This window comes from Coloeus monedula (assembly GCF_965178545.1).
Source record: "Coloeus monedula genome assembly, chromosome: 7".
In the NCBI taxonomy this organism is placed as follows: domain Eukaryota; kingdom Metazoa; phylum Chordata; class Aves; order Passeriformes; family Corvidae; genus Coloeus; species Coloeus monedula.
This window is the reverse complement of record NC_138787.1, coordinates 20,664,764-20,678,663: the sequence shown is the minus strand read 5'-3', so window position 1 is coordinate 20,678,663 and position 13,900 is coordinate 20,664,764. Positions and strand designations below refer to the sequence as shown.

Sequence of the window (13,900 nt, the reverse complement as noted above, 5' to 3'; positions counted from 1 at the left end):
TTTTAATGCAAGGCGATATGTATTTCCTAACACTCAATCTTCTGAACCCAGATAGAAAAATAAATTAGGTACTGATCTCTTGAGAATATGTATGCTGGGTCAGGGCACAGAATATTAACATACTAATGGTTGCTTTGATACCAAGGGGCCGCTTTGACACAATGTGTACAGCAGGACAAATGTTGACTACAGTCAGTGGAGATTGTGAACTATATTTACTGTGTTTACAAAGCCCTTTTGGTTTTGGGGTTTTGCTGGGTAGGAAAAATAATGGAATGCATGCTTAGCTCTGTAGAGTAGAAGTGAAATTAAATCTAGGTAGCAACCCGTTCTGCAGTACATCAGTGTGCTAGATTTTAGCAGATTGATCAGTAATTTCTTAGGAAGTAGGAAGTGCTAGGTTTTTGTAACTTTGTGTCTCTGCTTCTATTGGTACAAAACTAAACAAAGAGCTAAATAATTAACTTTTAAAAAACTCTTGGGAACTGTAGGGTTTGCCTCTTCCTTGGATTTCTGTCACAGTTTTAAGTTTTTTCATCCTCCTTCTGTGTTTTAAGGTTCATGTTTATTCAGATTTGTGAAATCATTCACAAGGACAAAGAAAAGTTCCAGAACCCACTGTAAGGGGATGAGGTGTACTACAACATTAGACAAATCCTATGAGAGAAACTTGGTGAACTGATACCAGTACCATGTCTTACCTTGTATTTTTCATTGGCTCCTTCTTCACACACATTGACATCATTAGGACAAGTCTCTGTGAAATCAATTGGGTTAAATCTTTGGAGCTAGTTTAAGTGAGTAATTGAGGTTTATCAGAGTCCATTCAAAAAGAATCGAGGAGTTTTGTTTGGTTACAGTTTTTCTGGTATGCTTACTTATTTGAGATTTTAATTTCTTGCCAATATCCCTTTGTTTTCTTTTACTAGCTCTGGCACAATTTATTTTATTAGGAAGTCTTCCTTACTGCTAGTAGCTTACTTTCCTTGAAATTTTATTGTTCACCAGAGTAGCCTAGCTGTATCTACATCTAAGTAGTTGTGAAGGAAGCATGCACTTGATCATGGCATTCTAAAATTAAATTAGCCTGATTTTTATGTGCCTGTCCCCCACAGGCAATAAAAGTATAAATTGCATATATTGAACTGGTTTTAAACACATCTAAAATCCTAAGTTCTGGTTTGGCTTTTTTTTTTTTCCTTCAGGTTAAAAATAGGCAATTTATGATGAATGAATGGTATTTTGTAAATTAAATATTGACAGATTTTGATGACTTCCATTGAATTGTTCCAAATCAGATTGATACACTGTATTCTCTTTCTACACTTCTGAAAAATACTGAATGGATGCAGATTTTCTGTTGCATTGACAGTATTTTAGAAAGAGAGAAAAAAGAAAGCTAGCTAAAACTCTAGTCCTTGTCATTTCTTGCATTTGATATATAGGTGTACATGAGTGTGCATTACACAGTTATGAGGTGATGTCAAATATATAAAGTAGAATTTAGTGTTTACTTCCTCCCTTCTGTGCTACAGTTTGCTTCTAGGTTTGCTGGATGTTTTGGACATTGGCAGTTGATGCATCGTGCTTTTTCTTTCATTGTACATCTGGCTGCCACTAGATGGTGATAGACATGTGTACAATATTAACAACTGCACGTCAGTGAAGATCAGGGTTCATTTTCATATGACCCTCAATAACTGGCTGGGAAATCAGTAGTTACTAAAACAGTGTAATTTTGATTCAGCCCTGTGAGCAAGAGCATTGCATGGAGCTTTTTACAGCAAAGAAATATTGTGTGGCACCCAACGCACCTCTCCTTATGGCAGCAGCCTCCTGTGCCAAACCTGTAGTAGACTTTCAGAAGACAGCAGTTCTCCTAAAAGCAATTCTGCATGAGGACTGTTGCTGTACTCAAGGTTTTTGGATTCCCTATCCAGTACCTCAGGCTACCTAATCCGAGAGATAAAGGATATGGTCGAAGGTAGGGAGGAAGTGTTTTCCTTCAGAAAAATCATGTTCTAGGAAAGACACAAAGAACCCACAAATTCTAGATCAACAGGCTGACTGTATATGTTCCTGAGCAGTCAGGAGTGGCTTATTTAGTCCTAAGGTGCTTTTCTTTCAAGCCAATAAAGAATTCTTATCTTTGATTGTAAGGTAACATAAAATGGCTTGCCCTGAAATCAGCACCACCAACTGTCATGTGATCGAAGCTATATCAAGTGCAATGGCTTTGATAATTCAGAGCTGGACCTTAGCCTTGAACATTTCTGTGCACCTAGGAAGGAGTAATGTGGCCCGTAAAGAAAACAGATCTCTGACACATCTTGTGTACAGTAAATGTTAAGCTAGACATCTGCTGCATCACAGCTGGTTGCTTTCTTAATGCACCCCAAATTCTTAAAGATTGTCCAAGTTTCATATTGAAAAAAATACTGTTTTAGTTGCACATTTCATTCACCATGTCTAAGCATCTTAAAATGATCTCTAAGTCGAGGTTAACTTTTTTCTTCTAGTGGTTGTTTCTGTCAGCTATGAGCAAATCTGGTTTTACTAGAGATTCCTACACGTTGCCCTTTGTCTCTCTATGTTCAAAGTTTTCAGTATAATATTTAATGAAATAGAAGTTAGATCTCTGTTTTATAGAAGTTTTAAGGAGATCACGTTTAATACAAAACTTGAATGAATTGTTTAATTCCACAGGGAGTAATTTTGCCTATGGAAAAACATGTTCTTCATTGTAGGTGTCCTTCTTGGAAGCAGAAATGTTCGTTTCAAGCAAGTGACAATGTTTTAGTTGTAGATAAACTAGAGAGATTGTTCTGCAGTTTTTTCATCCCTACCTCAATGCAGATGCAAGTGTATTTCTTTACTTCTGTTTAATGTAAATTTTCTTACTTGTTTTTAGAATCGCCGGATGCTGATATTGCCATGGAGGTAGCTACATCAGAACAGCATATTTCTGAGGCAATATATGATTGTGTTATTTGTGGACAAAGTGGCCCTTCTACTGAAGACAGACCTACAGGGCTAGTTGTGCTATTACAAGCGTCCTCAGGTATAAATATGTGGCTTGTAGGAAAAGCAGTGTTTCTGCAGCTTTTAGCATTTGTGCACAAATCCTGTTGTGTCTTGTGAAGTCTGGAGCCACAGGGTTTCCTATTTTTTTTGTGGATGGTCCTCTATGAGACACATTAGGGACTTTTTAAATGTTTGGGGAAAGAGCAAACAGTTTAATTCCCTCTTACTTCGTATAGCTTTTGCAAATGCAGCAGTGCATTACAGACCTGCAGGAATAATCAGTACTGAAAGGAAAAGAAAATTAAACAGCTATCAGTGTGTCTGCATGTAGACCTGAGTGTGGATATAGGTGTGTGTTTATATATATGTATTTCATGTACAAGTGCAAAAGCACAACTTCCAGTATTTGGATTGTTCAGTAAGTTTTGACTTTTTAACATTAACAAAGCACATTATAGTTACAAACCAAAATTGCCTGATTGTTTTCTTAATTGTCTAGCCAGTTGTTACCCATTGCATTGTGTACTGCTGCTTTTCTTCGCACAGTGTTGGGGCAATGCCGCAATAGCACTGAGCCAAAGAGACTCCCAACTACTGAAGAGGAGCAGATCTATCCCTGGGATACCTGTGCTGCACTGCACGACGTGAGGCTGACAACTCTACAGCGATACTTCAAAGATGTAAGGATTTCATGGGAGCAAGACTACCACTTACGGAAAAATTGTGTGTAAAAAGATACATGAAATTACAACTTAGAGTTTTCTTCTAATTTCATTGCTACATTTAGTGAATGCTTTTTCATGTTGCAGTCATTCTGAAGGGTTTACATTTGATAGGGTCCTTATTTTTAAATAGTGTCTGGCTTTCCCCAGTTATATTTTTGGCAGTAGGCATCTAATACATCTACAGGCTCTACAAAGTCATTAAATATCTGCACAGATATTCTCTAGAAGAAGGTATTTCACAATCCAGTGTGACCACACAATTGAAATGTAGGTTTGCTGTCTAAGCAAACATCAGTTCTCTTGTAGCCGTTCAGAGAACCCAGTCAAGGAACTGCTCTTCATCAGGTAAAAGTATTTTGGCAGCACAGAGTAAGTGGAAAGAGTTGTTTTAATCTGTAACAGTTTCCTGAGCCACTACAGAGAAGGGGAATATGAGTGGATGGGAAGGAGAAACCAGTACAACGCACCCTCTTCTACTGAATCCTCTACTCTGCGCAACATCTGAAGTTCAATTTTACATTAATTGGTAGTAAACGTCTGCTTTGCAGTTCTGTTAGCTGTTCCAAACAGAGTTTTACATTACTTCACAAAGCCAAATTACAGCTTTTCACGTTTAATTTTGAGAGCCAATTCTTGTTGCTTAAGAGGACATGTTAAATTGTAGACCTTTGTGGAAGTACTGCCTTTGACTTCCCTTGCTAGTGCCTAAATGAGCTATGTAAGATAATACACAACTGTTCTGAGAAATCATTCTTGGGGAGAATAATACGGAACCTGTGACCCTAAATTAGCTTCTACAGACTAGTCCTAGGTGAGATGCCAGCTTTTCAGCATCTCTTAAGCAATGAGCCTTTAGAAGCTTAAATATTGGCTTTAAATTGGAAAAACTGGCAGTTTTTATTCTAACACAGTTGCTAGCTTTTTCATAATGACATTTGCAGATAACTAAAATTTGCCAACTGCAGCCAAGCTTGCTTATGTAGATTAATGTAGAGTAAAATTCATAATTGTTTTGATACAGTCTTAAAAATTGGTCAATCTTTTCAGAAAGCAACTTATTCAAAGGCAAATATCATGCATTTCCTTGCTAGAAAGTGAAACTCAAAGACCTAAGCAAAAAATTATTTTTTAACAAAGGATTTTTTAGCTAAGAAAGAATCTGAGGACAAGCTTTTCTTCTTTTGACATTGATGATACTGGTTTAGGTTCAGATAGTTAATTAATATTTTTTCCTGCTGAAGTGATAAAAACCATTGAAGTAATGCTGAAGTGGAGCTTTACTTTTGCATGTTTGCATACTACAAGTGGAAGGAGTTCCAAGTAAAATGTTACCAAGAACTTGATCTTACTAAAGTGTGTGTTTCCCTTTCTGTGCAGTAACACTATCAGCAGATTAGTCTAACATACACTGTAATGCAATGAGCAAATGCATCCTGCTGTCAAAAATTCCAGTCCTGATTCAAACATTGGTCGAATTAGCTATTTTTGCTTGCATGTTTTCAGGTCACTACTGTGCTAAAAAAAAGTCTCTGCATGAAAGAACTAATCCTTAAATTGCTTTTGACATAAAAATGGAAACATTGCTAGTATCTTGAGTGTCTTGTTCAGCTGAGCTAAGCAATAAGAAGTCCCTTTGTTTATCAACTGTATCCTCTCCAACAAGTGTCCTTCCTCTAATGGATTTCAGGAGGCAAGTGAATAATTTCACTTAGATGTAAACATTTAAAGTTATGAAATATGATCTAGCTTATTCTGCTAGAAGGAAAAAAAACAACAAGAAGTGTCATTCAGAAGCTGCATCCTGCATAGAGGTTGGGCAAACCAGATCACTTCTCTCCGTAGAGATTCCTTTATGCACTTTTCTTGCCTGGAATTTGATGCTTTCTGTCAGGGAGTAGAGTTCTCGCCCATTAAAGGAAAAATCACTGGAAGTGATTATTTTTAATATGGAGAGGTATGACTAAGGATTAGGAGATAAAATTTCATACACTGCATTGATAGGACTATTTTCAGAATCACACAGTACTCTGTAACCAATAGTTTGATATAGGTGTGCTCCATCCCAAGCCTATGGCTTGCTTTGGAATCTCCTTTATTTCTGAGCTCAAGAGTAAAAGAATAAAGCCTTTCTGGCTAAGACTTTGGGGTTGTTTTGTTGTTTGGGGTTGTTTTTTCTTCTTTTTGCAACTGCTACTCAATAACCTCATTAGATACCTGCAGTAACTAATGATTTTCTGAATGAGCCATGGGTCCTGCAGGGCTTAGCCAGATATATCATACAACCTTTTTGATGCTGCAGCCTACTAAATCATGCAGGAACCAGCAGGAGAAAGTCTTTCTTATATTATGGTCCGAGAGGCTCACAGCACATTATGAAGGGCAGGTTGAGCCATGGTAAACAGGAACATGTCCCATAGATAAAATTTGTAATTTTGCTTTGATTTCCTGCTCATATGCAGGGGAAAAAAAAAAAAAAAAAAAAAAAAAAAAAAAAAAAAAAAAGATGCTAGGACACCCTTAGAAAATGCAAGTATTAGAGTTATTCATGGTACCCTGACTTTATATCATACCTTAAGACCATTTTAGGGTGAGTCTGCACTAAAAATTGTTTTCCAATTCTGGTAGCCATAAATCTTTCTCTGTTCTTTAAATTTACATTTCAGTCTGTGTATGAAATCTTTGAGAAATGGAGATTTAATACTTAGACTGACTATAGTTAGATATTCTGCAAGAGAATTTTGTAGAATTCCTGATAAGTGTGACAAAGGTGATTTTCTTCAGTTCATTAATTCCTGAATAAAAGATACCAGTGGGGTAACTTTCTTGGACTTGTAGGCTGTAAGTGCAGTCTTCAAATAAGGCCAATGTTTTCAAAACAAACCTAGTATAAAACTGAGCTCACTAAACAAGTATTTGTTCTCTTTTCCAATTATGGTGAGTTATATATGATGCTGTTCAAAAACTCATTAAAACCCATAAGTGTTTACACTAAATTTTAATAACAGAGTGGGGTTTAATTATATAACTGTGGTATTGTTATTTTGGTTATCTACAAAACAGAATGAAATGTGTTGGAACAGTATATTGCCCTAGTAAATGGGATAACTTCTGCTCTTGGAACAGCTGTTGGAGTTAGACCCACCTTCATGCTGTAATACAAGAGGTTCCTTAAAGAAGTCGTTATCTTAAGTGACAAGAACTGCAGAAGTTTAATTTAACTATTTGGCTCTTTGTTGGAAAGAATGGCATAATGGCAGCCATGTCAGTTAGCATAAATAAACACTTTATAAAATGCATTTTTTAATTTATTTCCTCAGGATATCTTTTAAATAGGTAGCATGCAAATAAAAATCTGTGTATCTTGTAAATCTTGAAGTTTTGGCAAATACTTTTATAGCTTTATATATAATTGTTGGTTTTTTTCTTACTGTCTGTGCTTTGTTTTAGAGTTCCTGCCTACAAGCAGTGTCAATAGGCTGGGAAGGAGGTGTTTATGTACAAACTTGTGGTCACACTTTACACATAGATTGTCACAAATCGTACATGGAATCCTTACGAGTGAGTAAAACTGAAGATCATATTTGTTTATTTGTATCTGAACTGCTCTTACTGAAATCAATTAGATTTATGCTGTTCAAATCAGATCAATCACATGTTATGTATGAATGTACACAATGGTTTTACTGTGTTTCAAGAACTTGATAACTTAATCTCTCATTATTAACAAAAGTACTTTGTTTTCAGTTATTCTGATATATCAGAAAAAATACTTTACAAAATTAACCAGCACAAAAAAATAAAGACTGAGTGATGACTTCTTGTTTTACATGAACTAGCATTTTTGTTCAAGATTACTTTACAGGATATATCTTCAGGTTTTTGGTTTGGTGGGTTTTTTGGTGGGTTTTTTTTGTGTGTGTGTGTTTGGGGGGGCCTTTTGTTTTTTGTTGGGTAGGGGGGGATGTAATTTTTGTTGATTTCTTCCCATTTTGAGAAAACCTGTGAGCAATTCCTTGTATTTTTAGTATCAGCATTGCTCGTACAGTGAAACTTAACCTCTAAACAAACTAGGTGTGCAACCTTTCATGGATCCCATGATTAATTGTTCTTGTCCATATTAAATTTGCTTGCAGCAGTAATTGTGTCATCAAGATAAATACAAAATAATATAAAAAAATATAAAGTAATATAGCAGCAAAATCTGGACTTTCATGGTAGAGTCTCACTTTACAGAATTTTGGAAAAGTAATGCTTTGCATCATTTAAATTCTGAAGTAATTTTTCTGGTGGATTCTCTATTAAACTTGAAATAAACTTTATTCCACGTAATTGTATTCTTGAAGATTTCTAGATTATTTAAGTGAACTTCTGATCCTAGCACGTTTTACTGGTACCTAGATGAGCACATGATAGTGGACTATTTACTACCATTTTTAGAACCAAAATAGTTTATATAGACCTATGTTCATCTGGATAAAACATTTATTTTTACATAATACAGTCAGATACCAACATGGGAAACCATGGAGGCCATTCATGAAGCTGAAGCAAGGTTGCTTGCCAGTCAAGAGGAATACTTAGGGCATGTCCTCATTTCCCAAACATGTACTTCTGTGTCCATTTTTTGATCCTTCATGCGATACAAGAAATAATCAGGGTTCTTCTCATGCTGCCCACCAATGGCTACGTGATTAGGTTTTTTCGGCTGTACTTGGAGTCTCAAACTTTATGGGAATTGTCAGAAAAGAGACAACACGCATGAAATGTTGGAAATAGTCCATTGAAGTCTTTCCACTTTATTATGGGGATATTGTTGACAATGGAGAATACTTAAAAATCAGGAAAATTAATTGAGTTGGAGGATTATAAGACAGTCTCTAGTAGCTAAGACCTTTGTCAGTAAAAGGGGGAACTATTCTAATTATTCTTTCTTTACAGTTTTAGGTTTTAGACTCAGTTTTTTTAGCTATACAACTGAAATATCAAACTAAAAAAACTATAATAGTTTGCATATTTCAGCTACATCTTCTTTATTTTCTTTTAGAATGACCAAGTCCTCCAGGGTTTTTCAGTGGACAAAGGAGAATTTACCTGTCCCCTGTGTAGGCAGTTTGCCAACAGTGTTCTTCCTTGTTATCCTGGAAACAACATGGAAAGAAGTGTTTGGCAAAGTCATAGTAACAAGTGCATGCAAGATCTTGTGCAAGAGGTGGAAGATCTTCAAGAACAGCTGGGAACTTTCCCAGTAAGCATCAGTGTAAGGCAGAAAGATCCTTGTTAATTTGCCTGTACCTTTCAGTTTTTACATTATATTGCATTTGTGATCTCTTAGAAAGCTGGCAACCTGGGAAAGTTTGTTTTCTTCTGTTATGGAAGACAACATACTATAGTTTTCTTATCAAGAAATTTTAAATATTTAGAGATTTACTGCATTGCCTGCTAAGAATAAACAGTTGAAAGCTGTGACAAAATGTGATTGATACAATTTTTTATTGAGTACATTTTCAGTTTCTCCATAGTAATTTACATAGACCAAAGTCATGTAATATAAAATATATTTATAATTTCCATGCAATGAAAAAAACAACAATATTCTTGTAACTGGAAGCAAATTAAACAATGTCTGTTAAGAACTTCATATGATATGGACCATTTGTTTCACAAAACAAGCAGTTTGCAGATGTTAGAATGTTTCCTGAGGTCCTCTGAATGACAGAATAAATTCTATTAAATTTTATTACTTTCCAGTCTTGATGGAGATGCTTTGTGTCTTTGTGTACTTGTACAGTGCAAATGTACTTTAAAATAGTGCAAGCAGTGAGATTCTTAAACTTAGGAGATGGACAAAACAGTAATGTTTTCACATTCAGAACAAATCAGAATAGCTTTCCAAAATATTCTGACACTTCTGTGAGACAGAATACTGACTTTTAATGCATATTTTTTCATAACCTGCAAATGTGTTTTACAAATATGAAAGTGATATGTTTTACAATCAGCTACTGCATCTCTTCAGGTAAAATTAACTAATATTTTTTTGTGTCTTTGTTCATAGTCTGAAACCAATCTCAGTAAAGAAATGGAATCTGTAATGAAAGATATAAAAAGTACCACACAGAAGAAGTATACAGATTATAGTAAGACTCCTGGATCACCTGACAATGATTTCCTGTTCATGTATTCTGTAGCCAGGTGGGTATGGGGTTTTTTTTATATTTTTTCTTTTATATTTCTCACTAATGGTATTAGTCACTAGAGAGCTTTCTTCTTTACAAAAAAAAGCATTAAAAAAATATTTCATCCTCTCCAAAAAGGACTATTTGAGTACTCGGTACATCAAAGTTACATTTTCTGATTTTCATATACAGGCATTATGCAAGATGAAAAGATGTGCATCTCAGTTAATTTTTGTTATGTGCAGCAGTGGCACAGAACCTGGAGAACACTGTGTTGTATGCTTGTTTAGTTTTCTTCTTAATTCAAGTTTTTGCTTTGCATATAGCAAAATTTTATGTTGCATTTCTTTTTTTACTTTGCTTTTCCAAATTGTCAAATCTGCTCTATCTCTCTTCAGCAGAATGAGACCTTTTTCTATATTGTTGCCATATTGCTAGTCTTTAAATCACAAAGTGTTTTTAATCTCTGTGCCAGACATTAGTTTTATTTACTTAAATGAGAATCACAGAAGGAGCTTTTTTTTACATCAGCAACCAGGAATTTCTCTTTATGTAGTCTTTAGACTTCTGAAAAATTGTCAAAACCAGCAGCATTTTCTTTGTGATATTTGACCGTAGTTTTAGGCCTGTTAGTGTCATATACAGTCTCCAAGAAAATCAGTCCCTCCTTCCATCTCTACCATTAATGTTAAGGTACTCTGAATAGTTAATGTATTCAGAGTTACTGTAATACAAGATTTTCCCATAAGAAGTTGAAATACTCATTAAGCAAATAATTTTCTAAACTCTGACTTACTGAGGCCTGCAGGGAAGGTGCTGACTGCAGAGAAACTGCAAGCAAAGAAGTGATGCCATTGAGTAGCATTTTTTTATTGCAGTTTCATAAACTCTGATTGTTGAGTGTCTTTAGTATATAAGCAGTGGAAATATTCAAGGCTTGGCTCAGCAGGACTCTGGGTAATCAAATCTAAGGTTCTGCTTTTCACAGAAGGTTAGACCATCTAATCTCCAGAATTCTTTTCCAACTTAGATTATTGTATAATTCTATTAAAAGAAATACTATCTGTATTCTTTCAGAGTATTTTAACTGATAAAGAAGAGCAATGAAATTTTATACATAGGAAGCTAAAGGATTATTCTATATTTTTAAGTGGTATATGCTATATGAGGATAAGTAATGTTAAGCTTTTTAGCAATTACATGTTTGATCAATACAATTTAATACCCTTCCAAAAATACAAAGGACTCAAAATTAATATTTCACATATAAAAATATGATTACTTGTAACCATAACTTGACATGCCATTTAAGATACAAAAATGGTGCTAAAATAGATTTCTGGGTGCAATGTTATATAATTTTAAAAAGGCTAGCTAAACATATTTCAAATGTATCTATATATTACTTTTATATTTACACTCAGAGCCCAAGATTTGTTTTCATTCAAAGAGTTAAAAAATTCCTCGAACTAGAACAGCATTTCATTGCTGCTTGCACTGCTGGAGAGAGAAAGTGTGGTTGAGCACTCAGATTAGGATATGTCACTTGTACTCCTTGCAGCCTCTTCCTCTTATAATGGTTAGACTGGTGTCAGCAATTTTCTATTTTTCCATGACTGAAGAATTTCAGATGTTGGATCCAGCCTTCTGCATTGTCACTGTAACTCATAAGATCACTTAGGAGGGAGCCTGGCAGATCAGCTTCAAGGTGGTTAACGTCTCTTGCCTTTTAGTGCAGCAGTTCAGATTTACATGCTTCTACTACTTGATGATTGCGTCAGAACTATAGGTTAAAAAAAATAAACTTCTAAATAGGCATTTTAATATAACTTTACAGTTTGTATTTATGGAAATATGTAAATCAGCTGGTAATCTTCCAAACTGAAAGAGTTTTCTTTGTATGATTTTATTATATTTTTAATTTTAAGTAATCAAACAAAGGACTAGCCACAATTAAAATGACATACTGAAGTAATTTACATTCTGTAAGTTACTCCTGTCATTTGACCTGTTTCTTCCTTATTTCCATCCAGTTGTTTTTGAGGTAGTGATACCCTTGTGTTCCTTACCAACCAGTAACCTTTGAGCGCTTCTAGTTCCAGGTGTTCTGAAGCATTTAATTGTTTTTGGTCAGACCATCTACAGCTGTTACACAGTTTTTCCTGGTATTTAACCCCTGTTTAGATGAGCATTTGGATGCAATGATATTTTTATTAACTCCATATATTTGCATGTAAATGAAACACTCTTAAATCTTCCTAAAAGTCATGTTCCATTTTCAGTCAGAAAATGACATCATCTCCTGTCCTAAAACATGCTAATTTACAGCTGAATGCTGGCTTTGAAGTGGACTACTTAACTGCATGCTGGAATGAGAATGTTACTGGTGAAACAATACGTAGCCAGTTGCTACAGGTTATTCTTTCTTCTTCAGGAAAAAAGGAACTTGCTTTTCTTCATTTTTGCTTACCCAGACATATGTCACTGGTAGCAGAGAGAAGAAATTACAAAAGGCTCTTTACCACCTAGTGGGAGGGCTAGCCGCTGTCTGTTCTCCTAGCGAAAGAGGCGTTCTGGGTCTTGGCATCCTGATTTGCATGCACAGCTGGAAGAGCAGCTCCTTGGCTACCTCCTGCTTTTCCAACACTTGTATCTTGTTAAATTTGTACCCTTTTGATATGCATTCCTCCTGGTCTTTGCTGACATTTATGAGATTAGTGTAGTGTGTCATTCCCAAATCATATGTGCCTAGCTTCAATTTTAACAGTGCCACATTCATAGCACTGAAGACTGTCATTTGTGGTGATATCCTGGAGGACTGTTCCTGTATTGCATAGCAGTAGGTTTCATGCTTTTGTTGGCTATGCAAACAAACCTTTTGTTTTTTCTGTCAGCTATGTCTGGAGGACATATAAGAGCCATGTGTTCTTTCCTTCTGAGTCTGTCTGTATCTGGGGTTTTTCCATTTATGTGTTGTGTTTGCAAATTGAAGTGAGAAAAATTATAGTGCTTATTAGTATGCTTCTTCTGTCTCAATAGGAAGAGCAAGTCCATCCAAATATATTCCCTTTCTGGAAAGGACATTGCATTTTTACTTCCCCCTACTCTGTCCTGGTATGAATTCTGAGAAATAGGAGATCACCCTTCTCACCCCCAATATGTTCCTTTAATAAAAACTCACAAGAAGGGATGAAGTAGGTCTGTTTTTAATCAGGAGTCTGGACAGCTGAGCAAAATCCATTTTCTCAGGGTTTTTTCTGTGAGTGAGGAAGATAAAGGCAGTGTTCTACAAATTTTTTTTGCTCCAATGAATGATGCTAAGATTTCTAGATAGGAAAAAAAAGACACTTGTATAGATTTTCTTTCTCATTCCCTTTCCTTCATGTTGAGGAGTCTGAGATAGCAAAGGATTCTTTCAGAGACCACTCTGTGTTCCATGCTTCTATCAGATGCCCCCAATTTTTCTTCACTACTTTTCTTCAGTAAAGGGCAAAGGGTACTCAGATCCTCAAGGCAGAAGGGACCTCAAATTAGGGAGGAGATACACTGGTCTCCTTCAGATTGAGGTCTGTACCTGATGTGGGATATTTTATGAAGGATAAGTGTTCATTTTCACAGAAGATGCTTTCTCTACTGTGCATTTTTATGCCAAGGTACAGGTATGTTTTGAAAGACACATATTGAAGAAAAGGGTTAATATTTACATTTCCAAGAAAGCTGAGCTATAAGGTGCTGCCTTGGGGAGCTGAGGACAATGAAGAGGTGTGGGAGGTGAGAGTTGGTATCATATATGTGAACAAAGAATATGTTCACAGAAATAACTTTTCTTACATTCCTTATGGCAAAAATACTGTATGAGACCTCACATGTACCAGCAAGAAGTATTCAGAATTGTCTCTGAGGTTTGTTTTGTGAAGTGGCACATACGGCTTGGTGAAAGGCAAATTCAAAGTTGTAGATCTAGAAAACTATTCT

General features: G+C 35.6%; 1 protein-coding gene across 2 annotated transcripts in view; it reads left to right on the top strand.

The window, feature by feature from the left end:
- The window catches only part of UBR3 (ubiquitin protein ligase E3 component n-recognin 3), a 109,496-nt gene that overhangs the window by 58,551 nt on the left and 37,045 nt on the right, over positions 1 to 13,900 (top strand). Inside the window, exons 26-30 of one of the 2 annotated variants that reach the window (XM_082285189.1) lie at positions 2,912 to 3,061; positions 3,571 to 3,704; positions 7,197 to 7,307; positions 8,794 to 8,994; positions 9,805 to 9,941. In XM_082285189.1, coding sequence (XP_082141315.1) covers positions 2,912 to 3,061; positions 3,571 to 3,704; positions 7,197 to 7,307; positions 8,794 to 8,994; positions 9,805 to 9,941 — 733 coding nt within the window. Of the gene's footprint in view, positions 1 to 2,911; positions 3,062 to 3,570; positions 3,705 to 7,196; positions 7,308 to 8,793; positions 9,007 to 9,804; positions 9,942 to 13,900 lie in introns of both variants that reach the window. The other variant, XM_082285188.1, reaches the window with a different exon arrangement.